The sequence below is a fragment of the Phacochoerus africanus genome, chromosome 8 (genome assembly GCF_016906955.1).
Source record: "Phacochoerus africanus isolate WHEZ1 chromosome 8, ROS_Pafr_v1, whole genome shotgun sequence".
Taxonomy (NCBI): Eukaryota; Metazoa; Chordata; class Mammalia; order Artiodactyla; family Suidae; genus Phacochoerus; species Phacochoerus africanus.
The window spans coordinates 56,381,861-56,399,838 of record NC_062551.1 but is presented as its reverse complement, the minus strand read 5'-3'; the positions used below and the strand labels follow the sequence as shown (position 1 = coordinate 56,399,838).

General features: G+C 48.1%; 1 protein-coding gene and 1 long non-coding RNA gene across 2 annotated transcripts in view; both read right to left on the bottom strand.

The window, feature by feature from the left end:
- Positions 1-17,978, bottom strand: part of LOC125133241 (uncharacterized) — a 33,466-nt gene that overhangs the window by 1,824 nt on the left and 13,664 nt on the right. Inside the window, exons 7-12 of the mRNA XM_047791362.1 lie at positions 10,992-11,092; positions 10,413-10,495; positions 5,640-5,672; positions 4,748-4,941; positions 3,842-3,968; positions 3,476-3,568 (exon numbers count right to left, since the gene is read on the bottom strand). Of these exons, the coding sequence (XP_047647318.1) occupies positions 3,476-3,568; positions 3,842-3,968; positions 4,748-4,941; positions 5,640-5,672; positions 10,413-10,495; positions 10,992-11,092 (631 nt within the window). The remainder of the gene's footprint in view (positions 1-3,475; positions 3,569-3,841; positions 3,969-4,747; positions 4,942-5,639; positions 5,673-10,412; positions 10,496-10,991; positions 11,093-17,978) is intronic.
- Positions 5,860-11,360, bottom strand: LOC125132728 (uncharacterized). Its single transcript, XR_007136306.1, has 3 exons — positions 10,992-11,360; positions 10,805-10,877; positions 5,860-5,890 (listed from the first exon to the last, which is right to left on the bottom strand). It is a non-coding gene; the product is annotated as an uncharacterized LOC125132728 (long non-coding RNA).

Sequence of the window (17,978 nt, the reverse complement as noted above, 5' to 3'; positions counted from 1 at the left end):
ACCCACAGCACGTGGAAGTTCCTGGAGCAGGGATAGATCCTGCGCCACAGCAGTAACCAGAGTGAGGCCAGGGATAGAACCCAAATCCTCATGAATACTGGTACAGTTTGTAACCCATGGAGCCACAGTGGGATATCCTGGCTACTTTGTAAATACTGTAAAAAACAAGCAATTTCCAGAGTTCCCATTGTGGCTCAAATAGGTTAAGGACCCAACACAGCCTGCATAAGGGTATTGATTCAATCCCTGGCCTCCCTCAGTGGGTTAAGGATCTGGCATTGCCATGGGCTGGCGTAGACAGAGATGCAGCTCGGATCTGGCGTTGCCGTGGCTGTGGTGTAGGCCTCAGCTGCAGCTCCAGTTTGACCCGTAGCCTGGGAAGTTCCATATGCCACAGGTGTGGCCACAAAAAGAACAAAAAACAAGCCATTTCGAGTGAGCAGCAGACCACGGGTTGGAAGGCCACCTCATCTAAATCGGCAAGGGACAGGCTCATTCATTCCACAAATCCTTACTGACAACCACTGTGTACTGGAAACTGTGTTGGTGTTGAGGACTCATAAACGCATTCCTCCCGTTGAGGGAGCCTACACTGTATTTGGGGAAAATCAGTTTAAAGGGCAGAGACAGACAGAGGAAGACAGCCGCAGGTTGGAGAAACTGGCGGGAGGGAGCAATGGAGAGAGAGAGAGAAGGAGGAACTCAGGGCTCACTCTGGAGGAAGGTGGGCCTCCCCGTGGATCCACTGATATGGCTGGCTGAGGGGCATTAAGAAAATGACACAGCAGGAGTTCCCATCGTGGCTTAGTGGAAACAAATCTGACTAGTATCCATGAGGATGCAGGTTCGATCCCTGTCCTCACTCAGTGAGTTAAGGATCCAGCATTGCCATGAGCTGCGGTGTAGGTCAGAGACACAGCTCAGATCTGGCGTTGCTGTGGCTGTGATGTGGGCTGGTAGCTGCAGCTCTGATTCCACCCCTAGCCTGGGAACCTCCCTAGGCCAGGGGCACAGGCCTAATTAAAAAGGCCAAAAAAATTAAAAATTTAAAAGGAAGAAAGAAAATGACACAGCAGAAAAAGAAAGAAAAAAATAGAAGAAAAGAAAGGGAAAAAAATAGAAAGAAAGCCACACAGCAGAGAACCCCAAGCACATCTAACTCACAACCTTCACCGCAGAGAGGTCCTCCCTTCTGTAAAAGAGGAACCACAGTCCCTACTGGTCCACAATGCAACTTAATTTCATCCCAGGACTTTCCACCCCCGAGACATGTTCTTTCTTTCAAAAATTTGATTAACTTTATGTCTCCTCCTCTGAGAGCAAAAGCTCTTGCTTTATTTGCTTTTCCAACTGCTGTTACCTTCCAGCTTCCACTAGACTGTTAAAAGAAATAATTCAAAGAGGAATGATTCCAAGAAGCCATCATGGAGTTCCCTGGTAGCCTAGGGGTTAAGAATTCAGCATTGTGGAGTTCCCGTCATGGCACAGTGGTTAACGAATCCGACTAGGAACCATGAGGTTGCGGGTCGGTCCCTGCCCTTGCTCAGTAGGTTAACGATCCGGTGTTGCCATGAGCTGTGGTGTAGGTCACAGACACGGCTCGGATCCCGCGTTGCTGTGGCTCTGGCGTAGGCGTACAGCTCCGATTAGACCCCTAGCCTGGGGACCTCCAGATGTCGCGGAAGCGGCCCAAGAAATGGCCAAAAATTAATTAACTTATTAATTTAAAAAAAAAAAAGAATTCAGCGTTGTCAAGCTGTGCTCGGGTTTGATCCCTGACCCAGTAACTTCCCCATGCTGGGGGCACAGCCAAGGAAAAAAAAAAAGCAGGAATCACATATATGGAACATACTGGGAGATTCAGGAAGAATATGGAACTCGCTGAACAAGGTGAAATGTCATGGAGATCACTGAAAGAATTTTACGTCATTGGACAGGCGAACGGAGGCTTAATGTTATCAGAATATGAGGGGGGGAGTTCCCGTCGTGGTGCAGTGGTTAACGAATCCAACTAGGAACCATGAGGTTGCGGGTTCGGTCCCTGCCCTTGCTCAGTGGGTTAACGATCCGGCGTTGCCGTGAGCTGTGGTGTAGGTTGCAGACGCGGCTCCATTCCCGAGTTGCTGTGTCTCTGGCATAGGCTGGTGGCTACAGCTCCGATTGGACCCCTAGCCTGGGAACCTCCATATGCAGTGGGAGCAGCCTTGGAAAAGGCAAAAAAGACAAAAAAAAAAAAAAAGAATATGAGGTGGAAAATGAAAGCTTTCAGGAAGTGAACACAGTGGGAAGGTCTGCCATGACCAAGAAGAAAGTTCTAAACTAGTAAATACACAGAGGAATGAGCTCAAAGCTGACAAGAGTTATGATCGGGTTGAGGCTGGAAATGAAAATAGAGGATTTAAAAAAACTTGTCTGGTTAAAAGTTCATGATGAAAAGGAGACACCTGTAAAGGCGAGAGCCCTGCCGGTGAGGAGCAGTGAGGCTGTGCTGGGAGGGCCAGGATGGAGGCAGCAAGCACAGGAGTCAGGGAGAACCCCAACTTCTAGGCGTTTCCTGGGAGGGGAGATGACCCGAGGTCCCTAACGTTACCCGGGACACAGGACAGCTGCCCCAAGATGAGTGCCTTACAGAGAACCCACGTCTGCGGGCTCCCACTGGAGAGACGCCAATTTGGGAGTCGTCTCCAGGGAACGGGAGGAGCTCACGGCCCATCAGAATGAAGACACTTGGACAGTCAGGAGATCACGCGGAGAATGGAAAGCAAAACCTTGGGAGAACCTCCGAGTGGGGACAAGGCCCAGTGAAGGGCAGTGTCCTTGGGGGCAGAGCATCCAAGAGGGGCGGCCGAGAGGAAGGAACCAGCATCACCCGCGGGGCAGAAAGGAGCCGAAGCCAGAAGACAGCGGGGACTCAAAGTCTCCTCTTCGGAGAGAGGCCGTGGAGGGGGAATTTCACAGCGAGGGAGGCGGAAGGGCATGAAGAAGAAGGGGAAGGGAGTTCCCGTGGTGGCTCCGCGGTTAATGAACCCAACTAGGATCCATGAGGATGCGGGTTTGACCCCTGGCCTCGCTCAGTGGGTGGAGGATCCAGCGTTGCCATGAGCTGGGGTGTACGTCGCAGATACAGCTCAGATTCTGCGTTGCTGTGGCTGTGGTGTAGGCCGGCGGCGGCTACAGCTCCGATTCAACCCCTAGCCTGGGAACCTCCATATGCCGTGGGTGCAGCCCTAAAAAACAAGCAAACAAAATAGAAGAAGGGGAAGACGTGTGAATCCCAGGGAAAAGGAAACTATGCCAACAAAACATCAGGTAGAGGGTCAAATAAAGAAGAAATAGATCCCAGAAGAGGGAGCGCCTTCCCTGAGCAGGGACATATTTCTCTCTAAACTCCACAAAGAAAAAGAGGTCTGACTTTGGGGGAGGGACCCGAAGGCCCTGCTCCCCAAGCCTCCAACCCTTGGTGTCTCTCACTCACCTGCTCGGGTGCGAGCGTGGATGTCAGCCTCCACCGGCCGTGGTTCTCCTCGATCCAGTCTGGAGAGCACGTCTGCGCTGCGGGCTTGATAACCTGTTCGTGGGAAACAAGAGCGGAATGAAACCCACTGAACCGGGCGTGGGGTCTGTGAAGACCGCAGAATTCGACATCTGAGGACAAAACAATTTCACAATCTCCAATAAAGGCTTCCCTCTCAGGAGAAGGGAGAAGATGCCCACTTCCCTTGGAACAGAGACAGAGAATCTACCCTGCAGAGCCTCACAGACACTTTGGAGCTTTCGGAAGCTGCGAAGGGAAAGGCCACAGACTGGGGACCCCCGAGGGACACAGGGGAGCCGGCCTCACCCACAGCCACCAGGTTGCGGTAGTTCTCCAGCATCACGTCCCGGTACAGGTCCTTCTGATCGGGGGTCAGGAGCTGCCACTCCTCCCACGTGAAGTCCACGGCCACATCCTCCAGGGTCAGGGTTCCCTGGAATGACACTGGCGTTTAATGAAGTGATGTCCTCTCGATGATGTGGAAGACACGTTCAAGGTTTTCTGCTCGTTTCCGCTTTATAGGCTGCATCCGAGTTATCTAGCAGGGTTTTTATATTAATGTATCATTAGGAGTTCCCTGGTAGCTCAGTGTGTTAAGGACCTAGTGTGGTCACTATAGGGGTTCAGGTTCAATCCCTGGTCCTGGAACTTCTGTGTGCCATGGTTGTGGCCAAAAAAGAAAAAAAAATCATTCGAGAAGCAAATGTTTAAAAAGATATTCTCTAATTGTATAGGTAGCCATCTAATATCCATTTATCAATTAGAAGTTCCTATAATGTACAGAAGTTACATCTGGTTGTTAACCTAGAAAAACCACATTCACACACAATTATATAAGATAGACAAGAGGTATATGTAGTCATACTTTACAAAGTAATGGAAGTAAACTTTAATTTTTTTTTCTTTTTTTCTCTTTTTAGGGCTGCACCTGCAGTATATGGAAGTTCCCAGACTAGAAATCAAATCAGAGCTGCGGCTGCCGGCCTACACCACAGCCACAGCAACCAAGCTAAGTCTGCGACCTACACTGCATCTCGTGGCAATGCTGGACCCTTAACCCACTGAGCAACCCCAGGGATTGAACCCACATCCTCTCGGACACATGTTGGGTTCTTAACCCACTGACCACAATGGGAACTCCAGAGTGATTTTTACAGGCTTGAACTGATCCATTAGGGAAGAAAGGAGAGAATAAAATAAACCCAAAGGCACCTGGGCCTGGATCATCTTCTTCTGTCTCTGGAAAGAGCTGGCAACAGGGAGGCTCTGTCCGCGGGTCCTCGGGATCTGCTCTAAGTTCCTCTTCCGAAATCCGTCTTCACTCAAGCGTGTCCCCAGAAATGCTGACCCCAAAGCCTCTAACTCCTCCCTCCTGCAAAGGATCCTGCGCTCCCACGACTCAGGACCTGGGGGTGAGGAGAAAAGCCAAGCCGAGAGCACATTATCTCCGGGGCCAGACGCCACTGCGCCCCCAGGGGGCCCCCTTCCCCCGATGCCCACCCACTGCTCAGGGCCCTGTGCTTGTGGCCCCACAAGATCCTATCCCACTGGCCAAGAAAGCCTAGGGTTCTGACTGGGGGGGGAGGGTGTCCTTCCTTCCGGGAGGGGGACGGGGGGAAGGGCCGAGGAGAGGAGGGAGCTGAGGTCCATCCCGCAGCCTCAGCAGCAGGAGACGCTCAGGCGGCTCAGCTGCACAGACGGGACCCTCTGGGAGGAGAGGAGCTGGGCTGTTTCCCCGAAACCACCTCTCGTAACCTTTCTGTTCGCCCCTGAGCATTGGCCCTGCAGCCTGAAAACCAAACACCGGGCAAAGCAGAAGTGTTCTCGATATGCAATACAGGTAATATCTTAGGAGGTTTTAAATACATAAAAAATTAAAGTACAATAAAATAGTATATAAATCAGAAGGTGGTAAATGAAGTTGAGATGCTCTAAGACCTCAATGTTGTCAGAGAAAAGTTAAAAGTATAATTAACATAAGAATTTGACAAAGTTACAGGTGATATACAACCTCTAACATCATGACAAAAACTAATAATTTTTTCTCAAAGTACATAATTTGCAGTACTACCAGATGAGGGAAACGTAATGACAAGAAACTCACTCAAAAGAAGATACAATTCTTGGAGTTCCCATCGTGGCTCCGTGGTTAATGAATCCAACTAGGAACCGTAAGGTTGAGGGTCTGATCCCTGGCCTTGCTCAGTGGGTTGAGGATCCAGCATTGCAGTGAGCTGTGGTGTAGGTTGCAGACGAGGCTCGGATCCCGCATTGCTGTGGCTCTGGCGTAGGCTGGCGGCTGCAGCTCCAATTAGACCCCTAGCCTGGGAACCTCCATATGCTGAGGGAGCGGCCCTAGAGAAAGGCAAAAAAAAGACAAAAAAAAAAGAAGATACAATTTTAGAATTTCCTTGTGGCGCAGTGGGTTAAGGATCTGGTGTTGTCACTACTGTGGCTTGGGTTCCATCCCAGGCCTGGGAACTTCCGAATGCCTCAGGTGAGGCCAAACAAAAAAAGAGGGAGCTCCCAATGTGGTGCAGTGAAAACAAACCTGAATAGTATCCATGAGGATGCAGGTTCCATCCCTGGCCTCACTCAGTGGGTTAAGGATCCTGAGCGAGGCCAGGGATCGAACCTGTGTCCCCATGGATGCCAGTCAGATTCGTTTCCACTGAGCCGCAATGGGAACTCCTTGACACTAATTTACATATGTGTGTTTGGTGTTCCCATCTTGGCTCAGTGGTTAACAAACCTGACTAGTATCCATGAGGTTGCGGGTTCAATCCCTGGCCCCGCTCCGTGGATTAAGGATCAGCGTTGCCATGAGCTGTGGTGTAGGTCGAAAATGTGGCTCGGATCCCTCGTTGCTGTGGCTGTGGTGTATGCTGGCAGCTCAGCTCCAATTCGAACCCTAGCCTGGGAACCTCCATACGCCAGGGTGTGATTCTACAAAGAACAAAAGACAAAAATAAGTAAATAAGTGATTTTTTTTTTTTAACACACCACCAGCTGGGTGTCTTCCAAGTGAGCTCACATCCACCACTGTCTACCCGGGCATAATATCAGAGCCCACGGGTTAAAGGCTCCGTCCTCTGAGACTGGCCTCCACCTCCTACTTCCCATCCAAACACAAGGCCAGCTTGTCACCTCTCCTTCTGACCCACCAGCCACAGACTGCTGGCTCCCTTCTTGGGTGGATTAATTCGCTAGAGCAGCTCAGAGCTCAGGGAAACATTTTACTTACTCTGGTTACTCATTATCAAAGGATATAACTCAGAATAGCCAGAAGGAAGAGATGCATAGGGCAGGGTATGTGTGAAAGCTCGAGACGTTTCTGTGTCCTCTACAAGGGCGCCACTCTCCCTGCATCTCCACGTGTTCACTAACCCAGAAGCAATGTCACGCTGAAGCATACATCAAAGAAATACATCCCTTCAAAAATACGGGCCTATCAGAGTTCCCATCGTGGCTCAGTGGTTAACGAATCCGACTAGGAACCATGAGGTTTCAGGTTTGATCCCTGGCCTCGCTCAGTGGGTTAAGGATCTGGTGTTGCTGTGAGCTGTGGTGTAGGTCGCAGACGTGGCTCGGATCCCAAGTTGCTGTGGCCCTGGTGTAGGCCAGCAGTTGTAGCTCCGATTCGACCCCTAGCCTCGAAACCTCCATATGCCACAGGTGCGGCCCTAGAAAATACAAAAAGACCAAAAAAAAAAAATATATATATATATATATATATATATATATGTGGGCCTATTTGAACCAGAGGACGTGGTCAGGAATCTCCACAGCAGCATTATTCACAATAAACCAAAATACAAACATTTCAATAGTAGTAGAAAACCCACATATTCGAACAATGGAAGGCTATGGAAAAACTACCATCTTTGTTCAGCTTGCAAGCTGAGAATACTTTTTCCATTTTTAAAGGATTATAAAACAAAAATAAAGGAGATCCCATCATGGCTTAGTGATTAACAAACCAGACTAGCATCCATGAGGACAACGGTTCGATCCCTGGTCTCACTCATTGGGTGAAGGATCCTAGTTGCTGTGAATTGTGGTATAAGCCGGTGGCTACAGCTCCAATTCCACTCCTAGCCTGGGAACCTCCATATGCCACGGGTGCAGCCCTAAAATCACAAATAAGACCAAAAAAAAAAAAAGCATATGTGAGAGAACGTCTGTGGTTTGCAAATCCTAAAACATTGACAGTGTGGATATTTACATAATACATTCACCCAACCATTGTCACAGAAGGGAAAAAGAAAAGAAACCTATCTGCAAAAAAGATGAATGATTTTTGCAAATACTGAGCCTAACAGAAAAGAATGCATGGTGCATAATTACACTGATACACCGCTGAAAACAGGCAAAACCAAAACTATAACAATTAGGGATGATTAACTATAACACCACCAAGGAAAGCCTGAAAGTGCTTGCACGCAGACAGGATGTTATCTGCCTTTAGGTGTGAGGAAGTAATATAACTGGCAAGAGGCTCACAGAAACCCACTGGGGTGCTGGCCGTGTTCTGTTTCTTGGCCTAGGTAATATCTACATATGTGCTTATGTTTCTGTTACACCCACTAACTTGTAGATCTTCCACTAACAAAGAAATGGAAGAGCTTAAAAACACTAAAAGCCTGTTATCTGAAAAGACCAACAATATATATATATTTGGAGTCAAAAGAGAAAGTGCAAATAAAGAATATAAGGAACTAATAGGAGCTATATAACTCAAATAATAAAGATATACATTTTTTGGGGGGGGAGGAGTTCCCTGGTGGTCTAGGGGGTAGGACTCAGTGCTTTCACCACTGTGGCCTGGGCTCAACCCCTGGTCTGGGAATTGAGACCCCACATCAAGCCGCTGCACACCTTGGCCATAAATGAATGAATGAATGAATGAAATCAATATCACTTGTCCGGAAACAGAAAACGACCATGAAAATAAATACAGTAAAAATGAGGGAGCTCTTGCTGTGGCGCGGCAGGTTAAAGATCGGTGTTGTCTCTGTGGTGGCATGGGTTTGATGCCTGGCCCGGAAATCCCCACATGCTGTGGGTGTGGTAAAAAGAAAAAAAATAGCTACAACGAAAATGAAGTGTATTATTTTTAAAAAATATAGATTTATTTTGTCTGAAAGAATACTACGAACATCTTCATATCATTAAATTTGAAATCTTAGATTTGCCCCCCCCAAGACATGTCAATGCCAGACAACAGAGCAGGTGAATTTATAAGTAGGCAACAAGACAAAGATGACCATTGCCGACCCACTTTTCAACTTTGTACTGCAGAGCTGAGCCAATGCACTGAAATGAGAATGGGTTACAAACACTAGAAAGGAGGACAGGAGTTCCCGTGGTGGCTCAGTGGTTAACAAATCCAACTAGGAACCATGAGGTTGCGGGTTCGATCCCTGGTCTTGCTCAGTGGATTAAGGATCCGGCACTGCCGTGAGCTGTGGTGTAAGTCACAGATGCGGCTCAGATCCCCTGTGGCTGTGGCTGTGGCGGAGGCCGGTGGCTACAGCTCTGATTAGACCCCTAGCCTGGGAACCCCCTTGTGCCATGGGAGCAGCCCTAGAAAAGGCAAAAAGACAAAAAAAAAAGAAAAAGTAGGACACCGAAAATTTGTTATTTTCGTTAACATCATTATCAACATGGAAAAAAGGAATTATTTCTTCAAAAAACAAAAGGCTCTGTCAGAAAGTACAAAATAGATTTTTACACATATAGAGCTGGCTAGAAATATCTCACATACCTAAGCTCATTTCTTTTTTTTTCTTTTTTTTGTTGTTGTTGTTGACATTTTGCCTTTTCTAGGGCCGCTCCCACGGCATATGGAGGTTCCCAGGTTGAATCGGAGCTATAGCCACCGGCCTACGCCAGAGCCACAGCAACGTGGGATCCGAGCCGCATCTGCCACCTACACCACAGCTCACGGCAACACCAGATCCCTAACCCACTGAGCAAGGCCAGAGATCGAACCCACAACCTCATGGTTCCTAGTCGGATTTGTTAACCACTGCACCACGACAGGAACTCCCTAAGCTCATTTCTTAGGACTAATTCAGTCACCAGCAGTGGGAACTTCAGCCACACGACTAAGAGCAACCAGGACCTACTAATAAACTCGGATATAGGTCACCTTGCTGGAGGGATAGATAATGAGCAAAGTGTTCCTTATGTCAGGGGAGTTAAGTGACAGCGCCCGACGCTGTACATTAGGAGGTGAGGGCAGGCCCTGGCACACATATTCTCCAAGGAGAACAGATAGGGGCTTTTGAATCTGCAAGCCAAAATGTCTGTTATGACTACACTCTGCCTTTGCTCTATGATACGAAACAGCTGGGCACTGCTGGTTTAGTCCTTGGTCTGTAGTCAACTCCTTGATTACAAGCTAAAAACCAGGACAAACAACGAGGTCCTACTGTAGGGCACAGGGACCTACAGTCAATAGCCTGTGATAAACCATAATTGAAAAGAATATGAAAATGAATGTATATGTGTATAGTTGAGTCACTTTACTGTACAGCAGGAATTAATGTAATATTGAAAATCAGCTGTACTTCAACAAAATTATTTTTTTAAAAACACATACACATAGAGAAGAAAAGAAAGAAAAAAAACAAAACTAAAAACCAGATGGTTTTGAACTACTGCCCTGGCCTGTACTGCCTTCGGTCCCAGCAGCCGAAGCTGAAACCTCAAAACCCCAGCCAGGGGTCCTACTTGTCCAAAGCTTTGGCCCTGACAAACCTCTCGGTACCACAGACACTGACACACTTCCTTATTAATCAGAAATCTGGGTCACACACTCTCACGTGATGACCCCGGCTCAACACCATTAAGCCCCAAATCAATCCCCAACCTGAACCAGACACTTCGATGAACGTCACCGCCACCTGCACGCCCTGCAAGCGGAGTGATCTGCAGAAGCCCATACGCTGACACCTGGGAAAAGGGCACTGATGTCTTCAGAATCTCAATTGTACTGACGCCCAGGACACCCCCAAACCCAACCACAGACAAAACCCGCGTCCGGTTCCCCTCAAATCAGGTTCGCACCTGGTTCCCTTTAAATACATACATTCACCTCAGTATTTCTAACCTCCCCTTCTGCCCCCCAAATCCGTTAAGTCCAGACTCCACCAAGTCCACTCGTCACCCTGGGCGAAACAAAACCACACTGATGATTTAGAAAAAAAGAAGAAGAAGAAGAAAGAAAGAAAAAGAAAATCCCAGGGACAAAACCACACAAACCTGATTTTTCCCAGACCGACCAGAAGCCTAATCGCCGTACTTCCGTGAACTGCTACGACTGGTCCTGCTCCGTCTACGGCAGCCGAAAGGGAATGCAGAGTTTGAAGAAACGTGGCCAACCGGATTTCCGGTCAATATGTCCGCGCCCATCTCGCCGAGGCCCAAGGGGGCGGCCATATTGGGTTACCTGACGTACAGGAGGCCAGGGGGCGGGTTTGGGAGCCAGAAGCCAGGAGTGGACGGAAAGGGGAGAAGCCGCTGAGATGCTCTCATTTCCTCGCAATTCTGCTGTTGCAGAAAATAGGTAAATTTTCAGTCTCAAGCTTCGCGAGGCTAACATGGTGCAGGCTACATGACTTTCAGCCGGCTAGGCGGAGAAGTAATACGGCCGCATCAGATATGATCCGCCCTGTATTTAAAAAAAAAAAAAGATCAGCCCTGTATTTTTTTTAAAAAAAAGTTCCGACCGGAGAAGTAGTTCGATTGTCTCTATGGCAACGAAGGACGCACTCCTGGAGTTCCCGTCGTGGCTCAGTGGTTAACGAATCCGACTAGGAACCATGAGGTTGCGGGTTCGGTCCCTGGCCTTGCTCAGTGGGTTAACGATCCGGCGTTGCCGTGAGCTGTGGTGTAGGTCACAGACGCGGCTCGGATCCCGCGTTGCTGTGGCTCTGGCGTAGGCCGGCGGCTACAGCTCCGATTCGACCCCTAGCCTGGGAACCTCCATATGCCGCGGGAGCGGCCCAAAGAAATAGCAAAAAGACAAAAAACAAAACAAAAACAAAAACAAAAACGAAGGACGCACTCCTAAAAATGGGAGAGAGAATACATTCGATAAAGGGACGCCCCTGAAAGCTTCTGGCAGGAAAATAGTTTGCAGGAAGTTGTTTTTAATAACAGAAAAAGATTCCCAGAAACTGGTACAGTATGGGGCTGGCCACTAAGAAGAGAAAAGAGGGGAGTTCCCCTTGTGGCTCAGTAATTAACGAATCCAACGAGGAACCATGAGGTTGGGGGTTCGATCCCTGGCCTCGCTCAGTGGGTTAAGGATCAGGCGGTGCCCTGAGCTGTGGTGTAGCTCAGCTCGGATCCTGCGTTGCTGTGGCTGGGGTGTAGGCCTGCTGCTACAGCTCCCATTAGACCCCTAGCTGGGAACCTCCATATGCCACAGGTGCAGCCCTAGAAAAGACAAGGGGAAAAAAAAAAAAAAAGATTGAGAGAGAAGGGAAAAGAGCTGCTGGAGCTAGCCTCAGTTGTGATTGGGACTGGCGACTCAGGAAAAGGCCCCCAGAAGTGGGGCCAGTACAGGTCTGGAGTCAATGGGAAAAACACAGCCCAAATCCATCTCATCATAATGTCTCATAACCTGCAAGTGGTGATGGGCAGTAATCTAAGATTGGGGCAAAGAATGTCAAAATTAGGTGTGGGACATTACAAAAAACTCCAAACCCAGGGCTGTGGGATGGAAATCCTATAAAATTGGATTGTCATGATCATTGTACAATTATAAATGTAATAAATTCATTGAGTAATAAAAAAATAAAATTTTTAGAAAAAGCAAAAAAAAAAACCAAAACAACTCCAGCCCCAAGGGTTCTGGTTTAGGAGTGGAATATGGCTGAGAGATCTGCATTCAGTTTTCGAGAATCTGAGTCAGGAAGCCTGTCGTAAAGAATCATTAGAAACAGTCCTGGGATGTTCACTGGTTACAAATATAGTCGTGGGTGACTCCCCGCAATACTTGAGTCTTTGCTCAATTACACCCAGAAGCGCTGATGAGGGGGGACCGCCCCCATTATTACCAGTACATTACTATCAATTACTATTACTAGGCTTTATTTTTCTTGGGAGGACTTACCACTTGCTGACTTACAATCCATTTACTCTCCCTCACTCTACTGGAAGGTCCATAAAGGCTGCTCCCTCGCCTGTGGTGTCCGCTGATGTATCTTCAGCGTAGAATACACTGTTGGTACTTTAAAATAGATCTGAAGGAGTCAATTACCCAATAAGCCAGCATTCCAGACTGAATTCTGAGACAGCCACAGCCTGGCAAATTTCCATTTCCTTCCCTATGAGCAAGACTCACTGTTTCTAACTTGGATAGGTGGGAAACTACAGACAGTTAGGAGATGAAGGGAAAGAATTTTGGATATTGAGAAGCCAGGAGCCCTAATCCCAGGAAAGGGAGAAGGAATAACGAGGAGAAAGCTACATCTCGTAATTCCGAAGGTAACAGTGAAGCTGGAAATGGTGGCAGCTCTCAAGGGTCACAGCCCTGTGAACAAAGGTTTTTCATAACCTCCTTTAAGAATGTCACCTCGGGGAGTTCCCGTCGTGGCACAGTGGTTAACGAATCCGACTAGGAACGATGAGGTTTCGGGTTCGGTCCCTGGCCTTGCTCAGTGGGTTAACGATCCCGTGTTGCTGTGAGCTGTGGTGTAGGTTGCAGACGCAGCTCAGATCCCGCGTTGCTGTGGCTCTGGCATAGGCCGGTGGCTACAGCTCTGATTCGACCCCTAGCCTGGGAACCTCCATATGCCGCGGGAGCGGCCCAAAGAAATAGCAAAAAGACAAAAAAAAAAAAAAAAAGAAAGAATGTCACCTCGGGAGTTCCCGTCGTGGCGCAATAGAAACGAATCCAGCTAGGAACCATGAGGTTTCGGGTTCAATCCCTTGCCTTGCTCAATGGGTCAAGGATCCAGTGCTGCCGTAAGCTGTGGTGTAGGTCAAAGACATGGCTCGGATCTGGCATGCTGTGGCTGTGGTGTAGGCCGGCAGCTGTAGCTCCAATTAGACCCCCTATCCTGGGGACCTCCAAATGCCACGGGTGTGGCCGTGAAAAGACAAAAAGATAAAAATAAAAAGAATGTAACCTCAGGAGTTCCCATTGTGGCGCAGCAGAAATGAATCTGACTAGCATCCATGAAGATGCAGGTTTGATCCCTGGCCTCGCTCAGTACACCAGCAACTGGGCTTTGCTGTGAGCTGCGGTGCAGGTCGCAGGCGCAGCCTGGATCCAGTGTTGCTGTGGCTGTGGTGTAGGCTGGCAGCTGCAAATCTGATTCAACCCCTAGCCCAGGAATTTCCCTATGCTGCAGGTGCAGCCCTAAAAAACAAAAACGAACAAACAAAAAGACAGTCACCGCAACCAAAAAAGACTCACAGACATGGAAAAGGGACTTGTGGTTACCAGTGCCAGGGGCGGGGGCAGGGGCAGGGGAGTGGGATGGACTCGGAGTTTGGGGTTGGTAGACGCAAACTGCTACATTTAAAATGGATAAGCAATGAGGTTCAATCACTTGTGACAGAACAGGATAGAAGAGAATGTGAGATAAACTGTGTGTGTGTGTGTGTGTGTTTATATAAGTGGGTCACTACTGTGTGGCAGAATTTGACCGAAATCTGTAAATCAACTCTGATGAAGAAAATGTTTTAAAAAAAGAATGTCACCTCAGAGTTTCCTGGTAACCTACCCGTTAAGGATCCAGTGTTGTCACTGCAGTGGCTCAGGTCACTTCTTCGATCGCTGGCCTGGGAACGTTCGCATGCTATGGGTACAGGCCAAAAAAAGAAGAAGAAAAAAAGAAAAAAGTCACCTCCTATCTCCTATAGTCTCCTCCTTTTTATTCTATTTAGGCTGAGGACCCCTTTTCACTTTTGCTTTGCCCAGTTTAGACCGAGTCTCGGATCACAGCAGGTTGGAGAAGACACAGCTGTGTTATTCGGAACCGCCTTCCAATGGCTCATTCCCTTCAGTGACCAAATACTCAGATCAGCCCATCAGCTCGTTCATCACCTTTCCAAATTAACAGATAATTGGATGGGGTTCCTGTCATGGCTTAGCAGAAATTAATCTGAATAGTACAACCCTGAGGATGCAAGTTTGATGCCTGGCCTCACTCAGTGGGTTAAGGATCCAGCCTTGCCGTGAGCTGTGGCGTAGGTCATAGACACTGCAGCTTGGATCTGGCATTGCTGCGGCTATGGTGTAGACCAGCAGCTGTAGCTCTGATTTGACCATTAGCCTGGGAACCTCCATATGCCACGGGTGCACCTCCCCCCCAAAAAAAGATAATTTTTAAAAAATTTTTTACCTTTTTAGAGCCGCATTGAGGCATACGTAAGTTCCAAAGCTAGGGGTTGAATCAGAGCTGTAGCTGTCAGCATACACCACAGCTCACGGCAATGCCGGGTCCTTAACCCACTGAGCAAGGCCAGGGATCGAACCTGCATCCTCGTGGATACTAGTCAGATTCGTTTCTGCTGAGCCACAACGGAAACTCCAATTGGTTCTTTTTCCGTGCTGGGAACTGTAAAATCATGTCAACCAGGGCTCTCCGATGTAACTTTCTAGGATGATAGAAATGATGACAGGTTTCTCTCAGTATATACTTTTCAGCTATATATTTAGGTGCAAACTATTTCGCTGAGTGTGCTCTCCAACTCGGTAGCCATTAGTCACCCATAACTACTGACCACTTGAAACGTGGCTCACTGCCACTGAGCAACTGATTATTTAAAACTTTTTGTTACTTCCATTTTTATTCCTTCTTTAACCCTGAATTTCTTTTGGTTTTGGCCGTGGTGTGCAGCAGCTTGATGTGGGATCTCAGTTCCCAGACCAGGGATTGAACCCAGGCCGCAGCAGTGAAAGTGCCGAGTCTTAACCACTAGTCTACCAGGGAGCTCCCTGTTTTAAAAAAAAAAAATTTCAGGAGTTCCCTTCGTGGCTCAGTGGTTAACAAATCTGACTAGGAACCATGAGGTTGCGGGGTCGATCCCCGGCCCTCCTCAGTGGGTTAAGGGTCCGGCATTGCCTTGAGCTCTGGCGTAGGTTGCAGACGAGGCTCGGATCCCGTGTTGCTGTGGCTCTGGTGTAGGCCAGTGGATACAGCTCCCATTCGACCGCTAGCCTGGGAACCTCCATGTGCTGAGAGAGTGGCCCTAGAAAAGACAAACAAACAAACAAACAAAAAACACAAAACCTTCAAACACTTAAATAGCAAAAAAAACTATCAAATAATCTTTTTTTTCCCCTAGGCCCATGGCATGTGGAAGTTCCAACCTGCACCACAGCAATGACCCAGGCCACAGCAGTGATGATGCCGTATCTCTAAATGCCAGGCCACCAGCAAACTCCCAAGGAAGCTTTTCTTCTTCTTCAGCCATCCCGCAGCATATGAAAGTTCCGGGGCCAAGGATCAAATCCGAGGCAGAGCTGCAATCTACACTAGCTGCAGCAACACCAGATCCTTAACCCAGTGCGCCAGGCCCGGGATTGAACCCATGCCTCCACAGAGACAAGCCAGATCATTAGACCACTGCATCATAGTGGACATTCCCTCCCAAGGAATTTTAATTTACTAAGGAAAGAAGACTTGGCTTTAAAAAAATTACTCATGGGAGTTCCCGTTGTGGCTCAATGGGTTAAGAACCCCATATAGTGTCCATGAGGATATGAGTTCAATCGCTGGCCTCGGTCAGTGGGTTAAGGATCTGTCATTGCCGTGAACCATGGTGTAGGTTGCAGACTCAGCTTGGATCCTGTGTTGCTGTGGCTGTAGTGTAGGCTGGCACTCTGCAGCTCCGATTCGACCCCTAGCCTGGAAACCTCCCTATGCCACCGGTACAGCCCTAAAAAGAAAAAAAAGTTGCTTGTATCTTAAAGTGCTTAAAGTCCATGAAGAGTAGTCCCTTTTCTTCCCTCGAAATAATACACCACTTAAACAAGAAATATCATAATCCCTTGAAACAATACTCTGTATCTGCTATGGACTGAACGCTTGTGCCCTTCCCCCTAAAAACCATACTTGGAGGCCTAATCCAAAGTATTAAGAAGAGGGACCTGGGGAAGGGGGGGTAAGGGATAAATTAGGAGTTGGGATTAACACACCACTATATATAAAATAGATAACCAACAAGAGCTTACTCTATACCACAGGGAACTAACCTCACTTTTTTTTTTTCTGTCTTTTTGCCTTTTAGGGCTGCACCTGCAGCATATGGAGGTTCCCAGGCTGGGGGTCCAGTCGGAGCTACAGCTGCTGGCCTACACCACAGGCATAGCAACTCGGGATCCGAGCCACATCCGCAACCTACGCCACAGCTCACAGCAACGCTGGATCCTTAACCCACAGAGTGAGGCCAGGGATCGAACGCACATCTTCATGGATGCCAGTCGGGTTTGCTAACCGCCGGGCCACGACAGGAACTCCAAAATTTTGTAATAACATATAAGGGACAAGAATCTGAAGTAAAAAAGTAGGGTCTTTGAGAGGTGATTGGCTCATGAGGGTGGAGCCCTCACGACTGGGATCAGTGCCCTTACAAAAGACGTCCCAGAGAGCTCCTTTGCCACTTCCACTATGTGAGGACACAGCGAGCTGACTGTTTTCTATGAACCGGGAACCCTAATTAGACACCAAATCTGCTGGCACCTTAATCTCGGACTTTGCAGCTTCCAGAACAGGGAGAAGTTTCTGTCTGTATAAACTACCCAGACGATGGTATTCTCTTATGGAGACCAGAAAAGACTAAGAAAAGGACTATTTCACCTCGGGTACATATTTACATCCTCCTACCAGATGAGCTATGTGTAGAGGTACCACTCAAAGATAATCCAGTTACCTCAAAGCTTTCTCCAGGAGACCATGGTCTTTTCCTGGTTTGGTCACCACCGTGTCCTCAGTTCCTAGAACGGGACCCAGTAAAATGGAAGTGTTCGACAGATACTCAGTAAATGAACAAACTGATTCAATCTAAGACTCAATCAAACTGGCTCAATCAACTTCCCACTGCATAATACATATTTCTCAAAGTTTAAGGTCGATAACTCAGTTTTCACTTAATCCTTCACCTTGGCCTGGGGAAACGGAATTGACAGATTCACATCTCTTACCCCCTCAATCCAGCATTTGCCCTATTGTGGCCTTTTGTTCATAACAAGCTTCCACATACAAATTTGAATTATTGTATGTGGAGTTCCCATTGTGGTGCAGTGGAAACGAATCTGACTAGGAACCATGAGATTGCAGGTTCGATCCCTGGCCTCGCACAGTGGGTTAAGGATCCGGCGTTGCCGTGAGCTGTGGTGGAGGTTGGAGACATGGCTTGGATCTGGCATTGCTGTGGCTCTGGCATAGGCTGGTGGCTACAGCTCCAATTCGACCCC